Raw genomic sequence first — 27,909 nt, forward strand, 5'->3', positions numbered from 1 at the left:
GATTCGTTTAGCATTACCCAAAGTCCTTACAGGCTACACACACACCGTCTCCACCGAGGTCTCCGGCTGTTCCGTCACATCAGACAACCATCATACACCAACGCCAACAGCAGTAATGCTTACTTTAAAAATCAGTGTCTACACTGACCTCACCTCTGAGGATAAAAGTGCCACATTGGACTTCTCGTAGAGGGACCACAAATAAGAAGAAAAAAAAACATGTAAATCCATTTGTGCCCTTTCATGCAAAAGAGTGGTAGTGGTTTAGCCAATCCCTGGATCTCCAATGCATTGGCTGAAAATCACAAACACTTGATTGTGTCTCTGACATTTAGTGCAAAAGAACTTACAAATCATTTTAAGATGCAGTGAAATCCTCTCTCAACGAGTCGAAACTACAAACAGAAAACTTACCGAGCACACTTAATCGAAAGCTAGTCTGCTCTACTTTGCCTCTTTACTTGCCTGCGTCTGCTTCTTTGACCTGTGAATCATTTGTGAAGGAGCGGACGGCAGCGCAAGAAAATCACCAACATCACTGAAGACTTTCATATTATGTAACACACACTGACTTCGGATATAAGCAGTCCAGTACAATATTTTTGGCAACTCCTGAATGAATCATAGTCACTACATACTACACAAATTTACTATCATCACCATTTCAACCTCACCATAACAAGAGTTCATCTGGTGTATCCAAATAATTCTTTTTTTCCCTTAAAAGTGTTTTTTTCCATCACAAGTTCATTGACTTCTCATTCACATTAATGCTGGAGCAACTAATAGCACAGTAGTAGACTGCTATAATGCTCATACTCCATTGGCTATGGCACAGTTGCCAATCACCTCCCCACCAGTCGCCAGGGAGTAGGAGGCAGGTACCGCTGCCAGAGCGGTGGCTGCTGCCACTGTTGCTCCCCCGGTGGCTGAGAGGTGTAGTGGTGTGTCGTGGACACGAGAGTAGTCCCTGTCAGTCTTGGCAAGAAGAAGATGCTGCTCTCCAGGATGGAGCAGGGTCTGACGGGTGAAGGTCTCTCCGTCAGCCAGGCTCTCCGGCAGCGGCTGGCCCCGGGGCTCAGGCAGCAGCAGCAGGCAGATGATGCACAGCAGGGTGCAGCAGGCGAAGATCACATGATGCAAGAAGTAGCCCTTCTGGTTGTGGAGCTCCATGATTGGTGCAGTTAGCATACCGAAGCCGGCACTTGCCAGGACCAGACCCAGACCTCCACCCCTGCACAAAGAGAGAGGAAGATGGAGCACAGCAGATCCATTATTAGGTCAGTCTGACATGAATTAAACTAACAACAGCAGTAGTACTATTTAACCACTAGATGGCGCCAGAGGGCAACTTGAGAACTTGAGCTGTGATGCAGAAAAATTTCAAACATTTTAATAATGTATATTATATACTACAGCTCCATCAAACAGTTGTCATTATCAATTAATATTGTGATTATAATCTTGACTTATCTATTAAAAGTATTATTTAGTTTAGATAAAACATCCGAAAATAAGTGAAAAGTGGTGTTTTTAACTCCATAGAGCCTGAGCTGACATATGTAAATAGCTTGCTTAGTTTAACCAACAATAAAAAACCTGAATATATTATTATAAATATCATATAAGACAAATAAAAGCCACAAACTTTCTAATTTCAGAAGCCAAAACGAGCAAATACATGGCATTCTGCTTCCTCAGCACCTGTATAGACTGTATATGTGTGATGAAAAGTAAGTCAGGAGGCTCCTATAAGTGTCTTAATGTGTGTTTATGATCACCCAGGCTCACCTGATGACAGTCGGAGTGATTTCAGCACAGAAGAATATGCTGAGGGTGCTGACTGCGTGAGACGAGAACATGCCGATGATGGAGAAGGCCACCGAGAATTTCCTGTTCAGAGAGTCTCGCAGAACTATGGAGAAGATGACGAGAAACATGTGAGTAACCAAATAACATCCTTTTGTTTGTATCTAATCTGAAAAATTCCCAAAGACATCGTAGAGGTAGACGGCTGTACCTATGTCATGGCGAAGGCTGTACTTCCCAATTACTGGATTCCATTAGTGAGCATTGGAGAAGAAAAGAGAAGAACATGACATCAGTAAACACAACAGGCTGCTCGGTGCTGACACGAACAGGCAGAACAGCCTTCAGGAGAACTCTGAAGGGTTCTCCAGCGAAGCCTGAAATAATGACCACAAACTGCAGATGTAGGTCAAAAACAGGGAAATGAGAGAAGGCTCCTATTAGCCTGAGAGTTGAACTACTGTCTGTGCTGCTCTAATGACACAGAGACAGTGCACAATGTCTGAAAGTACAACTCAGTTTGAAGATTAATTTCAGTTTCCTGTTTTATACGTCCAAGATAGTCTTACACAACTTTTTTTTTCTTTCTTTAATCAGCTGATTTTTTCTCCACTGAACCTTTGTTAAACCTCTCCTCGAACAGCAGTTGTCCAATTATAGTTTAACAACCCTAACTGACTTGGCATTGGAGGTCTGTCAAAAAGCACGAGGAGAAGTGCAAAGAAGGAATTTAACAAAGTTTGTCTGCATGTACGCTGCTAACGTCACCATGCCTGGCTAAGTAGCTATCTAGTAGTTATCTACAGTAGCAATCAAACATTATACATGCACATTATTAGAAGATATTAACAAATGCTTTCAGGGGATCTATTATGCTCATTTCCGGCTCTGTATTTTCCATCTGACACTCAACTGGAGTAGATTTGCATGATTCCCATTCATGCAAAACTCCTTACTTATGTTATACTGGCCTTTTTTGCAGCCTCTCAGTTCAGGAGGAGGAAAAGTACAAGCAGAAACAGCCACAGTGATGAAGATGTTTGATGAGGAGCTACAGATGACCAAGCACACCTCCAACAGGTAAACTACTTATTTTACTTTCCGCCTGCTGTGTAATGGAAAAACACTCACTGCATGCCAGCTCGAGTCGAGTCATTGCTCGGCATGACTACCCCCCAAAACAGTGAAAAATGCCATAATGGTAGCAGAGGGGAGCAGAGGACTATATAAAGAAATCCGTCACTAGCTGACATCATCTTGGGCTGAAGGTAGAAAAAAACTTTGGAAACTGAGCGTTCAGAGCAGTCTGAAGGTGATGCTTTTCACTTACAGGGATGACTACTACACACGTTTAACTTATTATTTGACACTTTTCCAATGTTTAAAATTAACATCAGACATTTTCAACATTATATATATGACTGGAAATAAGGAAAACCATGATAGGTCCCCTTTAAATCATTAATTTCACATTATTGTAGCTTAGTTAAGTGTGTTTTTCTTAGCAAATATCCAAATAGGGCTGTGTTAGCAATAAATAACATCAAATGTCAATGCCATTTTCCTTATAATGCCACATTATAATACTAGTAGGAGCATCTAGCTTTACACTGCAAAACCAGAATGATTACTGCTCTTTTATTTCCACGACTTCTACATAAGTCAGCAGCTCAGGAAGATGCTGACTTTTCATCTGCAACTTGCCTCGGTTGTTTTTTTGTGTGCATCAATACTGCACTACTGAGTAAGCATAATATCATATTTGTAGCTATCCAGTACATATCATTATAGGGTTTTTCATTTTCTAACGAGTCAGCCGAAAACATCAAAAAGTAAGCTTGAGATTTATTTTCTAACCAACTCACAGAATTAATGTTTATTATCTGGCCGGTACCAGCTGATGACATCTACCAGAAGCCTTGAGACAAGATCAAGACGGGCCGACTAAAGAAGGGGAAGCCTGTTTTTTGTTTTGCGTCAGTCTGACATCAAAGACCACAAATTATGGCTAATTTTAATTGATGAATCATGGACTTTATCACTGTAAACTGAGCTATAATCCAACATTTGACAGGTGTATCAGTAAGATTTAAGACTTATCGAACAGTTTACTGTCTAATTCACTTCTCGGTGATATTACTCACAGTTGAGCAAACCCAGCTGTAGCAGAGACGCCAGGGCCGTTATGATCATGAAGGTGAGCAGCCCTCCGCGCCGACCCATCAACCCCACCATGGGACAAAGCGCTAGGCAGGTTGCCACGGCGATCCCAGCCATAGTGTAATAGTCAGCGTGGCACAAAGCGGTTGGCTGGGCCTCGGGGTCCATCATACTGCGGGCGAAGCAGTGGTGGATCCCATAACCTGTCAGCCTGCACAAACACACATAAAGAAACAATAAGGATATTTACGTGGCGACTGAGACATGCATCTGCCACAGGGGGATGAGCTCATGTTCAATTCATGTTCCCTCAACACAACGGATGTCTGCTTTGATTAACAAAGAAACTGTACAAGCCACAGACGCAGCACACTTACGAGTTGACACACAGCACCACAATGTTTTTCCACAGGTTCCTGGTGCTCATCATCTTGACAATACACGTCCTCTGGGGCTTCTTGTGCAGCTCCTGCTCCAGCTCTGGTGGGAGACATGAAACGCACACACCTTAAGACCTTTCCTTGCAGAAAGTAATGAGAGACCGGCTGCTAAGGGACCTTTAACTCAGAGAAGTTAATGCGTTGCAGGGCCTTTAGATAGATATAGGACTTCACTTTGCCCACTCTCATCATCTACCTGTCTGCTTGGCCACTGGGACAGGCTGAAACAATGAATCAAACAGTAATCAGGGGAGGAGGAGATGGCAGAGAGTGGAGAGGTGTAAGTGAAGAAAATCACCTGCATGGCAATTCTTTAAGGACTGGGACGATAACTGGACATTTAATCATCAGCTTTTGCTATAATTAATTCATTGTGTAAGTCATTTATCAAGGAAAAGGGCTAAAAATGTCAAATGTGAAGATTAACTTATCATTGTTAATAGACTATCTTTGGGTTTTGGAGTGTTTATTGGAAGAAACATGATGTATGAAGACATAAAAATAACTGACAGATTAAGAGCTCAGGACAGACGTCTGACTTTATTGATCATCCAGTGAGAAATGACTTGTGATCTTTCTATAAGGCCACGTATGTGAATGTATTGTTGCAGACGCATTTCATCATATGAACAGCTGGGAGATGCCGCTTGAAAACTCAAACATGTTTGCACGCATCAAAAAGGGTCGACCTCGAGTCTTTGTATGTGAGTTGCTATCTGCGTGTTTGTTGCATGTTCATTTCATCACATAGCAAGAAGCAGCCACAACATATGAAGAATTAAAATCATTTTGCATAATGAAGTGAGTAAAGCAACAGAAAGTGTAACATTTGTAGCGACAAATGGATCTGGGTTTGTTGTCGCTGTGGGAAATCTTTCTCACCTGCAAGAACTCCACTGGGCTCGGTTGTCATGTCAACCTGGTTCTTTTTGGCTATGTGCAGCATCATGGCTTTGGACCGCCTGTAGTGCTGGGTGGCCAGCAACCAGCGCAACGACTCGGGAAAAATCCTGCAGGGAGAGAAAGAGAGAGAGAGAAAGAAACACAGAAAGATAGATGGGAAAGGACATGGAGAGAGCACACAAAGGATGAGAACAGAATTTGTTGTGAATGCAAGAAGAAGAAACGGATAGAAAGAGGGGGAAAGAAGAAAAGACAATAAGAGAAAGAGAGTATTGTCTGTTAGCCGAAGCATAATGTGTAGCGCAGTGTGTACTGTACAAGCCGTCGCCTGGCTCAACGCAAGAGGAATCTGCCCCCCCCACCCTCCACCCCCTCCCTCCACCTCATCACCCCTCCTGCAGTGGGTTTCCTCAGAGGGCGGGACTCACCAAACGTAGGGCAGCATCAGAACGAAAGGGCTGATTATGACAATCTGCAGGACCTGCCAGTCATCCCGGTCCGGCCAATTGCGGCACAGTGCGGCCACCCCTGGCATCAGTAGCTGACCGCCCACCATCAAAAAGCTGGCCACCATGGTCATGGAGAAACGCCAGCCTGGCAAACAAAGCTCGATCCCTAAAATAAAGACACAGAGAGGAGCGGAAAAAGAGAAAGGAACACTTAATTTAACAGAAAATAGACTGTTGTGTTGTTTGTGCACCAGCGGAGACACGTAAATAATGCATAAGCTTGTATGTATGTGCATATGTCGGTGGATGTGACTGCCATCATAAACTCAGCAGCAGCCTTAATGGCCTAGGAGGGTGTGATATGTGCTTGGTAAATGGTGGAGCCAGTATTGAATTTCCTGTCTGAATTATTGTGGACTCCTATTACTGATCCTTTCCCCTTGAGAACGCGCTAGTTTAACACCAGACCTCTTTATAAACTTAAGATGAACAACACGTCCAACCTTTTAAAGAGGGTTCAGCTCTGCTCTGTGAGTGTTTTGCTGTAAATTCCCACCATCACCACCACCCACACACTCCACCCCTGACTGGGTTCCCATCCCCTCCCCTACTGCCTGTAAGATGGTACAGTCCAGATGGCTTGGCCCATATGGCAAGGTCTTTCTGAAGGTGACCATTGTGGGTGGATGAGGAGGAGAAAAGGGAGGAGGAGGAGGAGGAGGAGGAGGGAGGGGGTGTACTTGAAAACCTGGACTCATGTACTGTTACTTCTTATTGTGGAAATGAAAGAGAGAAGAGGAGAGAGAGAGAGAGGGAAGTAGCGGAGAGAGGGGCAGAATACCAATTACTTTTCCCTCTGCAGGACGCGGAAAAGTCCCTCCATTCATCAGTGGAATCACCGAAAGAATGATAATAAAGACAAGAAAGAGAGAGAGAGAGAAGAGGAGAGAGAGAGAGGCAGAGAGAAGCACGAGGAGGAAAGGAAGAGGGGAATGAGAGAAAAACAGAGATTTGTAGCAAGATGAGAGAGAAAGAGTAGGAAATGATTTAGTTAGAGCGTGAGACAGTGAGGCTGAGGAGGAAAACATTAAAGGTATTACTGGAGACAGAAGTCTTCTCTGCAGTCTCAGATGTTCAGTTTTTTTAGAGTTAATCCCCCACAAAACCTTTCCTGAAGGAACCAAAACAGATGAAGGAAATTACATTGACCCATAATCCTGAACTTGCCTGTCTGCCTCTCTGTAGCTTGACTACGAGATTCAAAGGGAGAAAGAGAGAGTTTTATCTGTCTGTCTGTTTGTCATCCAGAAGTAAAAGAAAGAGATACCACATTGTAAAAAAATACTCCAGTGAAAGTAGAATTACAGCATTCAGGATATTATATAAAGGATGAGTCAGGTTTATAGTACTACTTGGTCGTATTTACACAGTTTTGGCAGTTATGGTAACATCGCTCGGATACGGAAACAAGGCAACAAAGTCCAACAAGAAACATGAATCAGTGGTTTGTTTACAGGTTTTAACAGTTCAGATAATGTCGATTATGTAAAGCATTTAATGTGGAGGTTAAATCAAAGTTAGCACACCCAAAACATCTGTAATAATCTGTAATTAAAGAAGAAAACAGCACATAACTGGTAGCTCAAACAGACCGACCTCTGGGGTCAACGTTAACTAAAGAAGTCCGTCTATTAACTGTGATGGATCTTTTACTGCTTGTATTTCTCGCCTCTTTTTTTTTTTTTAAAGCAATATTGCTGCACCAGAAACTCATAAAATACGATCCGAGGTGTTAAAATGCACTTATCAGTATGTTCATAAAAACAATGGATCAAATGACTGAGTCTAATGGGAACGGGGGTCGCTTTTAATGACTTAACCCACAGAGAATTAATACAGATCTCAGCAGTTCTTCTCTTTTAGCTCACTGCGGTGGTTTTCCAGTCCGTAAAGCTTCTCAACCCTGTCTCAGCTGTTCTGGATCTGGATCTGCTGTTTTCAGCCAAAAAAAAGGCTAAGATAAATTGTGTGTTTATTACCTTCCCAGCACCAAACAACAGACTGACAACATTAGCAACTAGCTGGTGAACACAGCGGAGCAACACAGTCACCATAACAACATAGGAAGGTGTTAGTGTGTTTACAGCTTGTTCCGCTGCCCCCAAAGCGGACACTATTTACATTAATGCAGATTATTATAATATAGCGTTAACTATCCAACGTGTATTATTGCATTATTATAACTGACAAACAGTATTTTAATGTTGCAGCTAATTTTGTGTACTTTATACATCGTTTAAGAACACATCATAATTTATAAATTGAATAAGGGTCAATGATATTTTTGTGTCCATGTGGTTTAGTTTTAATTTAAAAGGGGTTAAAATGTGAAAATAAACGTATGAATAACTTGCACACATTCTTTTTTTGTGGACCCAGCATCAAATTTCTGCTTTTAATCCATTTTGAGAGAATATATTAGAGGATTATGGCAAAAATGTCTAAGTGGTGTAACCATAAAAACTTTGTACCAAATAATTCAACTTGCTTAAAAACAGTAAATTGTCAATAAAACACCAAATCAACTAGTTTGGCATGATCTTACATTATAACTTTTTATATCAAATAAAGGTAATGGAATACTATTGTTCTAAATATTACATTTAATCTGGTTACCATGGAGATCAGGAAACATTTACATGTTAGTAATTATTAGTATAAGTCCACTTAAATACACTGTAGGTGGATAAAATATTTAATATGTATCATTCTTTTGTGGTTTCACCATTTGACATTTTCAGGAGCATTATGTCTTACTTTTGGTAAAAAATGGTGCAAATGTCATTTCAAACGATATAAAACCAACAAAAATACAAAATATACATTTAAACAAACCTGATGCTGCTTTTAAAACTATTTTTGAAGATATTTTTTAATTGCTCATCTTGCCAACCCTTATTTGTCACTGACCCAAGTGCAATATGTTTTAAGTGTAAACCCTAAAACTATAATAATAATATGTAACAATAGGTGGAGAAAAAAGTATGATATAAGATGTATGTGGCGTACGTAAATAGTAGTATAAATAATGTGTAAATAGTTTATAAGTGTAAATAATGTGGCGTATGTTGCATTAAACTGCAGAGGACTTATGTAAATGTGCTCTTTCCTCTACTGCTGTCACTCTGACAAATAACACAGCGTTCTACCTCTGTGGTACCTCTGTCCACAAAAGTCGATATGGATGGATCCGACTGAGCAGGACACACACTCACATAGACACACACAGACACACACACACACACACATACATACACACACACACACACACACACACACACACACACACAGACTACAGAAATCAACTGTACCTTGGCAAAGGCAATGCATCCCTAAATCAACCTCGAAAAACAAAAACCACTCCCCAACTCTCTGGGGAGGTGTGTGATCCTGCCGACTCTACTGGGATAACAGCACACACACACACACACACACACGCACACACACACACACACACACACACACACACACACACACACACACACACACACACACACACACACACACACATGCTGGCAAGGACCTTTTGTTCCAGCTGAGTGGGAGAATGGTTCTCCTTGTGCTGATTATCTCACTCCTCCCTCCCCTCTCCGTCCGACCCCCCCACCACAGGCTGATCCTACCGCACCCCCCCCCACCCCCACCCCCTCCCCTCCTTCTGCCCACTCTCCCCTCTTGCTCATCAGGGCTGAAGTGGCTCTCTCACCCTCTGTAAAGTAAAGTCACCATCCCCCACATCTACCCACCCTCCTTTACCCCCTCCTTTCTCCCTCCCTCCCTCCTTTCCTCCTCCTTTCACCAAGCAGCTTCTCCACTGTCTTTACATCTGAAAGTGAACAGTTGCAGAAACAAAAAGCTATAATGGAAGAAAAGGGAGACTTAAAAACAAAGAGAGGACAACAAAAAGCAGCTGATCTAATGACCATACTGAGCTTTGATGACAAATGGCTGACAGCACCACCATTCACACACTCTCTCTGTTGTCTGCTGCTCCCTTGCTAACCTTGCCTGGGGCATGAGAGCAGAGTGGGGAGACAATTGGCTTTCTAACAGCATGAGTGGAGAGAGTCACAACCACCGTCTGTGTTCGTGTGTACGATGTAGATGCATAAAGAGGTAGCAGATTGCAGAGGTGGTAAGAGTCCTCACATTCTGTCTACTTAAGAAGAAGTACAGATACTTGGTAAAAGTAAAGTATTGATTCAAAAGTAAGAAAAGTACAGGCCCTGAAATGCACTTTAGTACAAAAGTAAACAGTAAAAATGAATTTTTACCATCAATGAAACTCTACTGATAACTCAACAAAACGAAAAAAGTCACACAAAATAGGACAGTTTTCCTCTTTTGTTAACAACCTGCACAGAAAAACAACCACTGGACACAGTCTAGTTTTGCTGCAGGCCACATTTCAGACAGAATATATATAAATATATTATATACACGGTCGCCCATAAAGTTGGAATAAAATATTTTTTACCTCTTTCCATGAAATGATTGTGAAAATGTGATTTAATCTTAATAGATAAAGTGTTAATATTCTCAAAATTGTATTGACCAATCTCATTATACCTGGTCAAAGGTGATTACTGATGTGTATAAATAGAAAATAAAAAGAGGAATATGTCTTAAAACTAAATTATTCCAACTTTATGGCCGACCGTGTATATCATATAAATATTAGGGCTGTCAGCATTAACGTGTTAATCGCATTAAGATTAAGGGCCGAGCATAATGCGTACATTTCTTAAAAATCATGTTAATCGCTCCTCACTAAATGTACTTGAATGTGAACTTGTTTGCACGTCACGTCTTCTTTATAAAGTCACTGAGGATGAAACAAGTAACGAGCCTGTTTGGACAATGTAAGGAGTAGAAAGTCCAGATATTTATGTTCAAATGTAGAGAGTTAAAGTAAAAAGTCGTCACTTGGAAAATCTACTTCAGTACAGAACGAAGTACAAATACTTTGTTACTTCCCTCCTCTGGTAGATTGTAGTAAAAGGTGATATTCATCCAATATTTAGAAAAAAAGAGGGATGTAGTGCTATAAATCGATCCAAACCAATTAATTACCACCAATTCTGATGATTAAGTAACCAATTATGTCATTTATAGATACAAAATACCCCAAAATACCTTGTTCCAGACTCTAAAATATGAGGATATGCTGCTTTTTTCTGTTTTATATCACAGTGACTGACCTTAATAATCCTTGTCGCAGCTGTAGGTGGATGACTTGTTAGAGAAGCAGTGATGGGAAATGGACAGCATAAAAGGTTTGACAAGGGCACAGCGTGACAGTACGTTTTCCGCAGCTGAGTCAGCAGTTGTCATCCCCCACTAGCTCATAGCACACACACACACACACGCACGGATGCACACACACACACACACACGCAGGGATGCACACACACACACACACACACACACACACACACACAAACTGCATGTCTCTGTCTTTACCTAACAGCCTCTAAGGAGCAGAGGAAGAGAGGAATAGGCAAAGATGTTAACCTCTGTCTCACTGTTGGAAAAAGCGACTGCAGCCCTAATTCCCTTTGGGTCCATGTGAACCTCATGATTAACGAGACACTCCAATAAATAAATAAAACCTATCTTTTGAGGGGCCAGATACTCCCCCCCCCCCCCCCTCCCCCCCTGTAGGTTTAAGAGGTGGCTTTGAAAAGTTTGTAGTTTGCAACAGCAGCTGTAGTCAGTCGGGATTCACAGCATGTACAATGGATTCCAATGTTGACCCAGTTTCATAACAAAAAAACCCCCCCGAAAAAAATGTCCACAGAAAGCTCTCAAATGATTCTCACAGAATAATCCACTTCTCTGATGTCGTACATCCCAAAGCACGAATGCTTTCACGCTGTTTTGGGCACTTTTAAGTCTCAACTTTGTCAGAATAAGACTCAAGTTCAAAGTTAACTGATGAGTGCAGACGGTCTTTCAGGTGTCCGACTGCAGTGCTGACCATTATAATGACATTAAATCCTGAGGTGCCTGATACTGTCTTATTGTTTTATTTTACCATGCAGAGCAAAACTTGACACTTAGATGTTTTCGCATTCAAGTCTGAACTCAGGTCTAAGTCTCAAGTCTCATTTCCATGACATTAATACATGTTTTATATTTCTACATTTATATTCTGAGGCTCTACTGGAATATATTTGCATGATTCATAGTTCATCTTATACTGGCCCTTGTTCGACCTCCTGTCTCTTTAAGCTGTTCTGATTGGCCCCCCCAGCTCCCAAGGCTCCTATTTCTTCATGACTACCTTTACTCCACATATCAACTCCTCAGATACATCGGTACATGTTCAAGCTCTGAATCTGATCAGAAATATAGACAAGTAGATAACGTGAACAGCCCTAGCTGATAGTCGGCAAATGAAACCTTTAAACCTGAGTTTTGTCTTACTGGGAACCTTTTTCACCTCAAGTTTTGAAGCTTTGATCATCTTTAACATAGACATCCGACATCTTAACAGTAAATGACACAAAGAAATCACAAAAAGCTGAATACTTCCCCTTTAAAGATGCTTTAAGACTGACTGAGTTCAAGTCTACAGCTCTGTTTTTAAACTACAACACCGCTAAACACACTTCTTCTGTCACTTTATCATACCTCAGACCTCCGATTCTCCACAGGAAGTATCATAACGATGTTTTGGTGAAACAGCAATTGTTAGGGATATCCTGAGCCTACCGACAGTGGGGACATAATAATGCCGCAGGTGTGGTTCGAAATGTTTTTTTATGGAGGTTTTGATGGAGGTTTTATTGCTGCTGCAAGCTGACTCTGGGCTGCAATTAAAATCTAGTGTAACGGCTTTGAATTCAAGCTGACTACAGTCATGCTGTCCTCTATTAAGAAGCAGGTTATAAACTTTTTCAAAGCCACCTTTCCAGCTGAGAAGATAGATTTAAAAGTTCATCATTCAGCACTTTAAATCTTTAAAAAAATACTTGTATAAACACTAAGTAAACACAAGGATTGTCCACTGGGTAATGGACAGCTTTAATGCTTACATGCTGAGATTATAATGTCCTCAAATGAAAAGAAAAACAATAAAAAAAAACATCCATCCTTACAGCTCCCACAGGATGGCCCAGAGGAAGGTGCTAAATTACAAACTACTAAACCTGTGCACAACTGCTGCAACAACTAAATATGCACACACACACACACACAGAGACACACACACTAACATTAACACATTTACTTTAGCAGAACAAACTAAAGCTTCTGCTGGCAGCTCCAGTGGAGTTTATTATGCATGCTGCAGCAAGATAACAGAACGATGAGAGATTTCAAAATGAGCCTCGAGAAAATGAGCAATTCAGTATGTGAGTGGTGTTGGTAATAAAAGAGAGAAAGAGGGGGATGAATGGGGCAGAGGAGAGTCGAGGAAAAGCATGGAGTGAAGATTGAAAGGGCCAGAGAGAGGAGCTGCTGCTGCTGCATTCAGAAATAGAAATTCAGCGTCGCTTTTACAGTGGCAGAGGGTGAAAGGAGGGGAAAAGAAAAGGCAGCACAGACAGTGAATCATGCACAAGTATCCAGATGGAGCACCGCAACCAGAATCACATACGTGCACATATACTGTATAATCATCCATAATACAGCACATGCGTGCCACATGCATGTTTTTGTGTTTCTCATTCACATCCACTTCCTGCTGCTGCACATTTAGCACTCAGCTGCCAAACAGATGTAACAGTAATTATTTCTCTGTTGTGTTCCAGCATCTTTTTTTTTACTGTAAGACATTTTTCTTCTTGTTTTTATTTATATTGTACAACAGATTATTCCTTCATTAGACTTTTAACCCTAATTTAAAGATGTTTACGATGTCATTAAAATGTCATTTTTACACATAGTACCCCAATTATTTAGCACAATGCAACAAGATAAGGCAACCAAACAGTGTTTACGAAGCCAGACTGTGTGTTTTCTATGACTGGACACATTAGTCCCATGACCTCAATCCATCTGATCATATGTTTCACCTGCTGAAGGCAAAAAAAAATCCTAAAACAAGCATGAAAGTGAAGCTGGCTGCAGTCTGAGGTCTTGCAGAACGTCACCAGGGAAGATACACACATTCACACATTTACTGCAACACTAAATATTTAAGATCTCCTCCATCAGACATCTTCTAATACTCTGCTAAAAAAGCAATAAATTGTGTCTGACATGTTGTTTTTTTTCCTGTTCAGTTTAAAAATCTGTAACATGACCTCCTTCTCCGTCATGGACAAATCCAACAGCTATGAATATGCAAATATATGTTGTGTTCAAAAGTGTGCACATCGCATCATTCTGCACAGTGAAGCTCCGACAACTGAATAAAAACACATTTTTGACTAGAGGAATACCAATTAGTCACAAATTAGGCCTTTAATTTGTGGTTTTGGCCATCACTTCTGCTGCTAATGATAACATTGTATACGGCAAAGTAATAATTGAGAAATGGAGTGACGTTCAAGCACACAAGGTCCAGAACAAAAAACCCCCACTGGCAGACAATCAGGCAGGTTGTAAACAAGCAGAACTGCTGAATTTAGAGATAAAACCAAAAATGAGCACAACAAGAATCTCGGTAATAATCCCTCATTGCAAAGAAACACTGTGTCCACATAAATTAGAGTATGTGTGCTGCTAGAAGTTAGTGTGTAAACTCTAGTGTTGATGTCTATTTCCACAGAACTCAGATATTAACTTGGTGACTACAGTATTATCATCGCCTGCAGGAATTAAAGCCAAAATCTATATAAATAAAACCTGATTTGTGATAAACTTGAATTTCCCTCTAAAGATTTATATGCTTTTTTATGCACATTTATACATTTGGCTCCTTAATTTGAGTAACTGAATATAAAAAGGGCCACACTTCCTACACTGTTCATCTGTCATGTATGTGAGCATCCTCAAATTAAAGCTAAAAAAAATCAGAGCTTCAATCGCATGTGCTGGACTACAGAGACGACACAAGCAAACTAATATATCACAGTCCAAAAACTAATCAGCTGCTCTGAGTCTATTGGCAAATAATAAAAGGAGAAACAAAGTTTAATAATTAGTATACACTCTCCATCTGCGTTAGTTTGGGAGAATAAAGTTGCGATTCCTTGCAGCTCATGCGTTTGTATGCTATTCAGCCTTTGAGGAAGTGTTTATAGGAAACTTCAGATGTCTTCCTGATGCAGTGTGTGTGCTGTTATTCTACATGTTATTTCACTGTTAATGGGATGGAAGCGTCTATTATCTGCCATCATAGTGAGAGTTCACTTCAAAGAGAAGAGAGTCGTTCTGTGGCAGCGAGCTGACTGTTCCACCTACTGTATGCATCCTCACACACACACACACACACACACACACACAAACAATCCACACAAACACCTCACACACCACACACACACAAACACCACACGCACACACACACACACACACACAAACAATCCACACAAACACCTCACACACCACACACACACAAACACCACACGCACACACACACACACCTCAAACACACACACTCCACACAAACACCTCACGCACACACACACACACACACTCCACACAAACACCACATGCACACGCTCCACACAAACACCATACACACACACACACACACACACACACACACACTCCACTTCACACAAACACCTCACACACACACTCCACATACACACACACACACACACACACACACACACACACAAACACCACACAAACACCTCACGCACACACACACACACACACACATACACACACACACTCCACACAAACACCACACACACACACACACACTCCACACAAACACCTCACACACACTCTCCACACAAACACCTTTTCTGTTGCACTTCAAAGTGCATGCGTGCAATCTGTTCTCTCACACAGAAAGCAAAAACTCAACACACACACACACACACACACACATACACACACACACAAACACAGAGTTATTTATCCCGATCACTGTCAACGCTTAACACACAAACAAGTGAAATATAGAAAAATTGCTTCCCATTATATGCAGTAGGTATTTAGTGTCTGGCAAACTGATTGACTGTAATAAAAGGGGGGGGGGGGGGGGGGGGGGGGATGAAGAGTTGAACAAAGAGTCCCCTCTGCCAGCTGGACATGCATCTCTGCCCACACACACACACACACACACACACACACACACACACACACACACACACACACCAGGGCTTCAGGACAGACACTAAACAATCTGGCTCCAAACTAAATCATCTCAAAACAACAAGGAAATTATATCAAATATTGGAATAAAACCACCGAGTCACAGAGTCAATATGAATCCTATTTGACCCCCTAAACAGAAAGTCTACAGTGGCCGAGTGCTTCAACATTGTGACTGATAGAAAAACTGAGGAAGATGTTGACAATGTACAGATGGAGTGGACAGAGACGCAGCATGGACCATAGAAACAGGCAGAGCAGGCAGAGCAGACTACCAAGGGAGGCCCGACTGTGCTCACTTTGTCATAAAAGAGAAATGAAGACAGGATCTCTCTCTCCCCGCTGAGAGAGAGAGAGAGAAAGAGAGAGAGAGAGAGAGAGAGAGAGAGAGAGAGAGAGAGAGAGAGAGAGAGAGATTTCTTTGAAAAAAATAAATAAATTATATGTATTCTGACTTTATCCATCTCCCTTATCCTCGGAAACTGCTCCGTCTACGGAGGGAGAAAAACCAGCGAGAGGTATTAGCTCTAAAATCTGTCAACTGTTGTCATCCAGTTAGAGAAACAAGCTCCAGTAGTAAATGTTTCTGAGTGATGATATCTATAAAAGCTGGCTGTTATTTCCTTTGCATATATTATAAACAACTGTTCTGTCCTCTATAGGCTCATGAGCTGATTTGAAAGTAATTGTTATTTAACCCTCCTGTTGTCCTCGAGTCAAGGAAAGAAGGAAGGAAGAAGGAAGGAAGGGAGGGAGGGAGGATGGAAGGATGGAAGGAAGGAATAAAGAAGGAAAGGAGGTAGGAAGGAAGGAAGGAAGGAAGGAAGAAATGAAGAAGGAAGGAAGAAAGGAAGGAAGGAAGGAAAGGAGGGAGGAATGAAGGGAGGAAAGGAAAGAAGGAAGGGAGGAAGGAAAGGAAGGAAGGAAGGTAGGAGGGAGGGAGAAAGGAAAAGAGGAAGGGAGGATGGAAGGAAAGAAGGAAGGGAGGGAAGAAGGACAGAAGGAAGGAAAGAAAGAGAGAAGGAGGGAGGGAGGACTGACAGAAGGAAGGAAGGAAGGAAGGAAGGAAGGAAGGAAGGAAGGAAGGAAGGAAGGAAGGAAGGAAGGAAGGAAGGAAGGAAGGAAGGAAGGAAGGAAGGAAGGAAGGAAAGAAGGAACAGTCAAAACAGACGGGGTCAATTTGACCCGGGAGGACGACACGAAGGTTAATGCATTTTATTACATTGTTATTTGATATCAGCGTTGATAATCATCTGTCAATAATATTCTGCACTGCTTTTGCAATGTAGCTTTCTGATCTGTTATGCCGATTAAGCTCGAATGAAGTGTGAGTGTAACCTTATGTGCACGAAAATGTAAAAAAAGGAGCTTTTGTTAGCCTCACATTTGTCCTTTGTTACAGCACACACACACACACACACACACACACACACACACACACACACACACACACACACACACACACACACACACACACACACACACACACACCCACACACACGCTCAGACATGCCTTTCTCTCGGCTGACCTGAGATTTAAATACAGATTATACAGGCGCTAAATAACACCGAAGTGCCTGGGTAAACAGACATGAATGCCTCGTGTCTTTCGAGGTAATTAGATGCTAATTTAATGGGGCTTTTGACACCTTCACAAAACCAACTCTGCAGTCTTACGCAGTCATTTTCAGGTGGCTACAGTAACATAATTTATTCTATTTAGTCAGAATTCAAATTAAACTCATTATTAGTAGTCAGTGTGTTTTGTAAGCGAAGCTAGAAGCTTTTTATATATTCTTTATTGCCACGGTAACAGCTCCAGAGATGCTAATGACTTTCTCTTTGTTGGTTGTTCCATCAATTTTGGTCCAGACTCAAATATCTTAACAAATATTGGATGGACTCCGGAGTATGAATCCTATTGTTGCCTTACTTTTCTTTGAGCGCCTTCATGAGGTTGACATTTTTGGTTTTGAATGTGAACTCTTGCCAATTATTGGATGGATTGTCATGAAGTTTTATACATAAATCTATAGTGTTCAGAGGATATATCCTAATTTTAATTTATCCAATAATTGGCACTAAAAACTAATTTATTATAAAGACATTCATGGTTCCCAGATGATAAATCCTGACTTTGGTGATCACCTAATTTTTTTTCTATTGCTACCACAAGTTTAACATTTGCCATTTTAAGTGAAATGTCTAAAAAAAACTCCTAGATAGTCTTCAAATTTGGTTCTGACATTCATGCTCAGAGGATGAATTTAGTCATCCCTTCATTTTACCTCCAGAAACATCATATCATCAAATTTATTTGGTTTAATGAGCAAACACCTGCATAACTAATGGCATTCCCATCGCCTACATTTTGCATTAAGTGCTAATTAGTACATTTTTGCATGCTAACAACCTAAACTAAGGTTACCACGGTAAACATCATGTTATAATACTGGTGTTAACATTTGGCTCAAAGCAGCCTCACAGAGCGTCACAGAGCCTCTAGCATTGCTGTTGACTATAACAGCACATGTCTTTTACTATTTTGGTCATTTTTTAAATTATTAATGCAAATATGCTCATTATATCAGTCATTTAACTTATTTTGCCATTTGCTCTTTCATTATCTACTCCACATATTGTTATTTATAATGAGGCAAGCATTATAAAAAAACCTCCCACCACTCTTCTGTTACAGTATTACTCTTCATCTTCCTCAAACTCACTCACCGTGAGACTAAATATCACTCGACTGTTACGTTCACGTCTCCCTGTGAGTTAAAGGGCAGACACCACAAACTATGACATTATCTGAGGCCCAATTCACACGCATGGAGATCCGGAGGTGGTCCTGGTCCCTACTCAGCTAACGTCCTCTGTGTAAGCAGAAGTACATGCTAACTCGTGCACCATCAGCATCATTTAGTAACAAAACAACAACAAGAAGCCACAACAGAAGGCTAAATGGATTCTCATGGACTCGCTGTCTGATGTCCATTTGGCCCAAAGCGTTTTGACTTTGCCCACACACCGAGGTCTTTGCAAACTTCTTTTCATTTCCGGCAGACTAGGCACAGGAAGTCTATTTCTCCTTCACACCAATTAAAAACAACATAATCTTTGTCTTAGTCTTTGTAAACATAAATAATGTACATGTTTATTTGCATATACATCGGGAAATTGAGATCTGACTGTAAATCGTCTCTCATTATACACGTGGAGATGCATTTTAATCCCAGGTGTGAGCTGATGTACTTTGAGCTGAGCTGTCTACTTGTGATCTAATCATCCAAGATGAATGTTAATGTCAGGTGTTGTGTGATGTGATTTGTTTGCATCTTGTAAACAAAATAGATTGCATTCCACTCAGAAGTCTCTCGGCTCAGACATCCATTTTGTTTGTTTGTTTTTAGAAGCAGTTCAGCAGAGATTTATCAGGAACCCCCGCTGTGAGGGACAAAACCCGCCCCACCACCCAGGCTCAAAGTCTGCCCTGCACTACAGGCATAATGTATGACTAATCTCTCTCTAGCCTGAAAGAGAAAAGAGGCCTAAAAAAGGGTGAGAAAGAGAGGGAGAGAGAGGGGGATAGCAGCAAGGAAGGAAGGAAGGAGGGAGGGAGGGGGGGGGGATTGTGCTGTGGGATGAAGACATTCCCAAGAGAAATGAAAACGCCAGCAGCTATAATGTGTCATTTTGAACACGTTGTCCTGAGGCTCTTTTAAGGAACCCCAGAAGAGGCAAAGAGGGAAATATTTAAAATGGGAAGAAAAACAAATCAACTGCTGCGGCACCACAGGCTTTAAGAATAAACTGTATAATGTTCAAATGTTCAAATATTTGGATAATTAGAAGCACCCACTACATATTAGTGCCTTAAAAGCAATGAAAGTGCTACAATATGCCTAATTTTAAACTCTAATGGCCAATAATACAAACATGAACTACACATTATACAAATTTAAGGACAGTGTGAGGTGAGCTCTGCTTTACCCGACCCCAACTACCTCTGACTAAGTATTTGGTGTCATGTCGAGTTTGGTTATTTTACAAATATAACTGAAACTATTAAGAGATTAATCAATTAGCCAGTCAGGCAAAAATTTAAATATACTTTGTTCTTTCCGTTAATTAAATATATGTACCTTTTTGTAGGCTGACGTCACTTCTAGCCGTGAGAAATTATGAACATTTTTCACTATTTTTTGACATTTTATGAATTAATTGATAATTAAAATAATCATTAGTTGCAGCTCTATAATTTATCATCGAATGTCTCTCTTTATCTCTCTGCTTGAGCCAATCATATGCAGCGCACAGTGGGAAGTGCATTAGCCTGGCGAAGAGGCAGCTGGACTAGGCTGCAGGTTTGGATCGTATCAGCCTCAGGGTCTTGAAAGCCTGAATGCGGACCTACGGCACCTCTTTAACCTTAGCCTGAGCCAAGAGACATCTCGAGTGCTGCAGAAGACGACATGCCTGGTTCCAGCACCTAAGAAATTATCTCCATCTGACCTCAGTGACTAAAGACTGGTTGCCCTAACATCACAGGTGAGCAACGTTTGCCTACCACCCAGAGGTTGGAGTTGAAGACAATCACAATCACAGTCTTTGATTTCTCCTAAAATGGTTCAGCCTATACTTCTGCTTGAGAACCTCCAAAAGATGCAGGTAGACTCCTCCGCAACCTCTTGGATTATTGACTACCTGAGGGACAGACCACAGTTTGTGTGGCTGAGAGGACGCATGTCTGAGCAGCTGCTTAAAACACAGAAGCACTGCAGGGATGTGTACTCTACTCAACCCTAACCCTAACTTTTTACTTCATCCTGTATACCTCAGACTTCCAACACAGCTCCTGTCATCTGCAGACATTTTCACCTATCTCTGCAGTTGTGGTGTGTGTCAGAGACTGAGGACAGTACAGGGAACTGGTGGACTGCTTTGTGGCTTGATGTGAGAACAACAACCTTGTTTAAAACGTGACCAAAAACAAAGGAGATGGTTGTGGATTTTTAGGAAGACCGGGACTAAACTGGTGGAGGTGGTGGAGGGCTACAGATACCTGAGCATTCACTTTGACAACAGACCAGACTGGAAATATAACACTGAGGCAATCTACAGGAAGAAACAGAGGAGACTGGACTTCTTGAGGTAAGCTTAGGTCCTTCAATGTGTGCAATTTTCTTTGCAGCCATCTATTCGGGCAGCAGAATCAGAACCAGCAACTCTGACAAACTAATAAAGGAACCATTAGCGCTGGTTGTGCAGAGACGGATTTTGCACAAGTTGCTCAACATGGACAACAAAACACTACACCAGCCTTACTCAGCATTCTGGTCAGAAAACAGAGTGTCCTTCAGCTCCACTGTGATACAGACTGATACAGCAGGTCATACCCGCCTACTACAATAGCATCTACAATGAGACTCCTCCATGAGTGGCAATGCATTATGGGTATTTTACATTTAATTTGCACAGTAACAGCAATATCTTACCTTAACGTTTTTTATTCGATTTTTATTCTACTTATTTGTCTATCTATCAATCCATCCATATTCAGTAGTTTCAGGTTGGGTGTGTGATTGGGTTCAGGTGTCATATTTGTCAGTTGGATGAGGTCCAAAAGATGTGAGTGCAGTCTGAGTCAGGGTCTCAATTTAAGCAGAAGGTCACTTCTGACATTTTCTTGCGTTGCACTTTAATATTTAAAAGAACTCGACGACAAGCACTTTTTCAAAATGTCACCGCTGTAGACATCACTATGACTGCTTCTTCTCTTATACTGCTGCAGATTAAGTGGGTAGCAGCTATTTTGGGTTTGATGTTGGCTCACTGAGAAACATTTTGATATATTATAAAATGCAACAAAACTGATTCTGTTGAGGATAGATTAGATAAAGTCCAGGAATTTTTTTCAATGTTGTCCTTGGTGCTCTCACAGTCCACAACTCTTTAACCCTCCTGTTGTCCTCGAGTCAAGGAAGGAAAGGAGGAAGAAGGAAGGAAAGGAAGAAGGAAGGAAGGAAGGAGGGAGGAAGAAGGAAAGAAAGGAGGAAGGGAGGAAGGAAGAAGGAAGGAAGGGAGGAAGAAGGAAGGAAGGAAGGAAGGAAGGAAGGAGGGAGGAAGAATGAAAGGAAGGAGGAAGGGAGGAAGGAAGGAGGGAAGGAAAGGAGGGAGGGAGGGAGGAAGGAAAGAAAGGAGGAAGGAAGAAGGAAGGAAAGGAGGGAGGAAGGAGGGAGGGAGGAAGGAAGGAAGGAAGGAAAGGAGGGAGGAAGGAAGGAGGGAGGGAAGATAGAAGGAAGGAGGGAGGGAGGGAGAAAGGAAAAGAGGAAAGAAATAGAGAAGGAGGGAGGGAGGAAAGAAGGAAGGGAGGAAGGAAGGAAAGGAAGGAGGGAAGGAAAGAAGGAGGGAAGAAAGGGGGATGGAGGAAGTACAGACGGAAGGAAGGAAGGGAGGAAAGAAGCAACAGTCAAAACAGACGGGGTCAATTTGACCCGGGGGGACGACAGGAAGGTTAAAAAGATAGAGACTGGCATTCCACGTCTAACCAAAAGAAGCACTAGAAACTATGAAAAGAAGAAAAAAAATGCACTGAAAAGGTAAGAGGAAGTCAAGGTAAAAGGTAGAATAGGAATGAAATATCATAAAGGGTTGAATGATGAAATTCAAGACACAAATATTGAACATCAAGGATTGCTGTTGCGTCTGTTCTGGTTTAAGAGACATGGCAAAAGTCTTCTCTCGTCTTTTTCACCTTGTCTCTTCTAGTGCTCCGTAATCATGATGTGTGTAAAAACAGTGAGTGAGAATGTGGAAACAGGAGTAGAGGAGAAAGCAGTAGCAAAAAAAGCTAGACATGCATTTACTTACTGAGCACATAGAGGGAGAGAGCGAGGCCCGCCAAGCAGAAACCCTCAAAGAAGCGCAAGGTGCTGAACATGGTGACGTTTACAGAGAAGGCAACACTCAGACCAAACACCAGCATGAACAACACCGAGAGAATCAACACTGGGTGTCGACCAAACCTTTAGAAACCGAGAGAAGAAGAAAAGAGAAAGATGTGGCAAACTGAGAACAGAAGCTTTAATGTGTAGTTGAATAACAGAGATCATCCAAGTCATTGTTTCTTCCAGACTCTGTGGACTTCCTGGTTTCAGGGGGTCAGTGGGTCAGTGGGTCAGGTCAGAGCTGAGGCCTCAGTTGCCGGAACATTTCTTTACATTGTTTCCATAGTTACTGATCCCAACATACAATGTGCAGACTTTTTTTCCCACGAGCAGCTCCGACTGCAGACGTGACAACAATGTAATGGGCGGACAACAGCGTAAAGTAAAGGGTCAGTTCACCCAATTACAAAAGGACATTCATCTTATTTGCTGCCAGATGTGCATAGTTTTAACTCTATTTATCCATTTACTCCATTTCTGCTTCCAACCCACTTGGTGAATGCAATTTTATTCGTGCCACTGTTGTAATTTGCAGCATTGAAACCCTGACATTGGAAGAAGACTTCTACAGCAACATGTCTTTATAAACTATCTCCTAGTTACTCGGAGGATAGTTCAGTATACAACAGTTGATAATGAGGTCTGTGGATTAGCCAGAGGAATCGCTCCATTAATGGTAATATCGCTCGAACAGTTGGTCTGGTTAGTGACCGAAATATGTCATGTTTTCATGAAATTGAGTTCACATATTGAAGGTTCCCCAGGAGATTCATTGTAATAACTTTTAGGCTTCTCTAATTCCAATGCTTTGATTTATGGCTAAACACCAGTAAAACTAACATTCCCATCAGTCTCAGTTATTGTGTTTAGTGCCAATTATTAAATATTAGCCCACAAACATCAGCATCAAACATCAGCCCAAGAAGTGCTTGTCACATAGTCAAAGCTCTTTGGTTCCTACATCTATCCAACATCTCTATTTGAGGAGGTCCAGCCTGTCAATTACACCCACTTGACGCAGTGACAGGTCAGGTACATGGTGCAACACTATATAAATGCCTTAAAAATGTACTCTGTGTTCCCTTTCTGACAGTTTTTTCTTGAGCATAACCCAACACTTAGTGTGCTGATGTTAGCTTTTAGGTCAAAGCACTTCTGGGCCTAATACCGCATTCACGTCCTGTGGGATTGATGGGAAATATGGGAAAGATTCTCATGTTTACAACTTGTGAGTGTACATATCGGACACTTCAGGACAGTTGATTACAGAGCTGGATGAGTAATGGCTAAAAATATTGTGCACTAACAGCATAACCATATAAATCTACTTTGCATACTTTGGCTGATGTGAAACTTCCCTGTTTGCTGCATCTTCAAGTATGTTTGTATTGTAAAGCGACTAATTGGCCACATAAGTGCTTTCAGAAGAGTTTCTCCAGTCGTAATTATGACTTGGAAGTTGGCGAGAACACAATTTAAAAGTTGGGATCTTGTAATTATGATAACTCTGTATGTATACAGTAAAGTTTTCAATGTTTCAAGCCACACAAACAAAATGCCATTCACCTCCATTGTATTGTGTTGAAGCAGAAATCTCAAAGACTGATGAAAACTTGGATAGATATCACAAATAATTGATAGAAAACAAGTTTTTTGGACATTATTTGGATGAAACAACCCTTTATATGGCTATGTAATGCAAAGAGAAATGAGGGCGGCAGCATACCAGTCAGCCATGACACCCATCACTAGGTAGCCAAATATGGAGCCCACCAGCATAGAGAACTTGGCAATGTGCACCTTCCAGGCCGAGTCACACACCAGGTTCCACTGAAACAGGGACAAAGACAGAGAGAAGAGCATTAGTCAACTTTTCAGAGAAAACCACCCACAACAAGATGAAAGGGAATTAAACATCATCAGCAGATTTATTTTATTTATTCTGAAATCTGCACAGAGACAAAAAAAAAGGAACGTGGGCATCTCCCATCAGAAGTCTGACTCACTGTTTTGATAATTCATGAAGGCTGATGAGTGTGCAAACATGCTACGAACACTTCTGAAATATTCAAATCAGATGGGCATTTTGAGAGGAGAATAATAATAAAAAAGAAGAAGAGGAAATTCAAGCGTGAGAGCAGCATGTGTGTTGTGCATGTGGGCGCGTGTCTATAATAACAGAAATCAATAGTTTTGCACTCTTTCCTTTAAGCCCACGGGTCAGTGAACACACCGCTGCAGCTCTCAGCATCTGAAACTCAGCCAAGGACACATGTGAAAGCACGATGTGTACTCTATATTTATTGCACGACCATGAAAGTATCTACAAGAGCCCAGCAGTGAATATAGTGTCAGTGTTTAGCAATGATTAAAAGAACATCCCACTGAGCCCCCGACCGTGCAGAGGAGCAAAGAGGGAGAACAGAAGGGGATGATTATTGGTTATGACTGATGATTTTGGTTGTTAAATGGCTTGTGGTGTTAAAGGAACATATTGGGTATGGGTTTATTATTTACAGGCTGTTAGCATCGGCATTAGCTATGAAAACAGACATCACACATGCATGCACACCGTTTCTTTAGTCATAGTTTTGTTTGTTTGGGGGGTTTTTCCTGGCAAATTGTAATTAAATTTGACGTGATTAGGCATGAAAATTGGGTATTTTACACCAGTGCAAGGCAGGATTAACCTTAAGGTGCTCTCCAGGGAAAAAATAAAGCCCTATTAACTGTCTGAACTTCCACTTTACGAGCAAAACAGAGAGTTAGTCTATGCTGGAAGAGCTCTGCTATATTAGCCCCTCATTTGCTGTTAGATTTGTCGATTGAGTGAGTGTTTAAAAAAGTAATCTGCAACTATTTTGACAATCTTTTTATTGTTGATATCCTTTTTCAACCAAAAATGCCAAAAAATGTAGAGATTAGATGTGAGAATGTGCTGCTTTTCTTCATCTTACATGATAGTAAATTGAATATTTGTGTGTTTTAAACTGTTGGTCAGACAAACAACACATTTACTGATGTTATCTTGTGCTCCAGCATATTGCGATGGACAGTTATTGCATTGTTTATTATTGTCGATAATAAAAAGGATCGTTAGTTTTGCAGTCCTAATGTTCCAGTGAAGGGAATTCCTATTATATTCGACAGCGGTGTGCTTCTAACTTTGTGGCAACAGTTTGGACGTCCTGTCCTGTTCTAACATGACAATCTGACCTCAACCTTTTAAACACTTTAGAGATGAAATGAAACACTTTACTGCAGGTAATTAAATGTCCTGCTAATTGTGTTGAGGTTGAATGGGAGCAGAAATATTATAGAGAAGCTTTCACAGAGAGGAGTAAAGGCTGCAGCATATTAATATCCATTGTTGTATAATGTAGAAAGGTGTAATGTCCACATATTGACGTCCATCTACAGTTTTGGCACAAAAATGAAATAAGATAAGGTTTGACTCTTTTCACAGGGCTTCAAGATCAAGTCAGTTAGTAGATGTTGTGGTTTAGCAGCCTATAGTGCATCTCCATAGTTACGTTTTCAGTTAAATTAACACAAACCAGTAAACACACACACACTAAGCACAGAGCTTTTAAGGACCGCTACAGCCTCGGGGCCCTGGGGAAGTTCTCCCAGTTGGTAATCTAGCCTTGCAAACTAGAGTTTAGTCTGATGTAACACATCACAGTGGAGCACAGTTCACTGATCATTTCACTGCACTGCTGACCATTCATTTGAATATTGCAGGTGCAGTTTGACATTCATGTCACCTCTGATGTTTTTTTATCAGTGTTGAAAATGTCTCAGTTTGTATTGTGATATTGATTTCAACCATATCTTACAGCCTGAAGGCACACACACACACACACACACACACACTGATAAGATACAAGCATATAACATAAACATGCTCCTGCTGCAGTTCAACTATAACACACGCATGCACGCACACACACACACACACACACACACACACACACACACACACAAACACGCACACTGATAAGATACAAGCACATAACATAAACATGCCCCTGCTGCAGTTCAACTATAACACACACACGCACGCACACACACACACACACACACACACACACACACACACATACACACACACACACACACACACACACACACACACACACACACACTGGTAAGATACAAGCACATAACATAAACATGCCCCTGCTGCAGTTCAACTATAACCCCCCCACACACACACACACACACACACACACACACACACACACACACACACACACACACACACACTCTCATATTGAGGTCAGTGGGTAAGTTTTCAGTCAGCTTTGTTAGTTCCTTCATACTCTGCTTTTGGTCTAAAAACTGAGACAGTGATGATGAAGATACAGGATGGTGAGGATGATGATGATGGTGAACAGAGGGGTTTTTTTCCCTCTCAAAGAGATGTACTCTGGGCCTATCTGGAGCTCACTCGTTACCTTGGTAACCACATTCTGACTAAGTCCCGTCTGCAGCTCCAGCCTCCACTCCTTGCAGGAGCACAGCATAAAAACGCTGTTATCTCCGTATCCTTCCTCGGTGCCATTGCCTTTGACTTGGAGTGCGTGCCCCCCACCGGTGACGGTCACCGGCGGGGATCCCACGGTCCAGTTACTATCATTCGCCAATGGCTGTACGCACGTGCCATTGGGTTGCGCCAAGAGGAAATAATCCGAAAACTGGCTAAAGCCGATGAACAATGCCGGTATCCAGGTCAGGACCACGAGCTGCTTCTGATGTTTCCCGAAACCCCCCAGAGACGGCAGAACAGTGCCGTCGATGTGAGGTAGAAGCCGGGGTACTGGGTTCTCCAGCGGGGTGAAGCCGTTCTCGGGCGGGTGGTCCTGCGCCTCCGTCCGGCCGGCTGCCATCACGGCCCGGCCCCAAAGAGAGCAGCTG

The 27,909-nt window shown here is 41.6% G+C and overlaps 1 protein-coding gene across 1 annotated transcript; it reads right to left on the reverse strand.

The window, feature by feature from the left end:
* Nucleotides 1–813: 813 nt before the first annotated feature.
* LOC133984973 (solute carrier family 22 member 23) lies at nt 814–27,881 on the reverse strand. Its single transcript, XM_062424504.1, has 10 exons — nt 27,450–27,881; nt 24,716–24,819; nt 22,913–23,067; nt 5,741–5,927; nt 5,292–5,419; nt 4,347–4,449; nt 3,954–4,180; nt 2,021–2,053; nt 1,792–1,915; nt 814–1,234 (listed from the first exon to the last, which is right to left on the reverse strand). The coding sequence occupies exons 1-10, from the start codon at nt 27,879–27,881 to the stop codon at nt 814–816; spliced, it is 1,914 nt and encodes a 637-aa protein (XP_062280488.1).
* Nucleotides 27,882–27,909: the final 28 nt, after the last annotated feature.

The sequence above is a fragment of the Scomber scombrus genome, chromosome 8 (assembly GCF_963691925.1).
Source record: "Scomber scombrus chromosome 8, fScoSco1.1, whole genome shotgun sequence".
Lineage (NCBI taxonomy): Eukaryota > Metazoa > Chordata > Actinopteri > Scombriformes > Scombridae > Scomber > Scomber scombrus.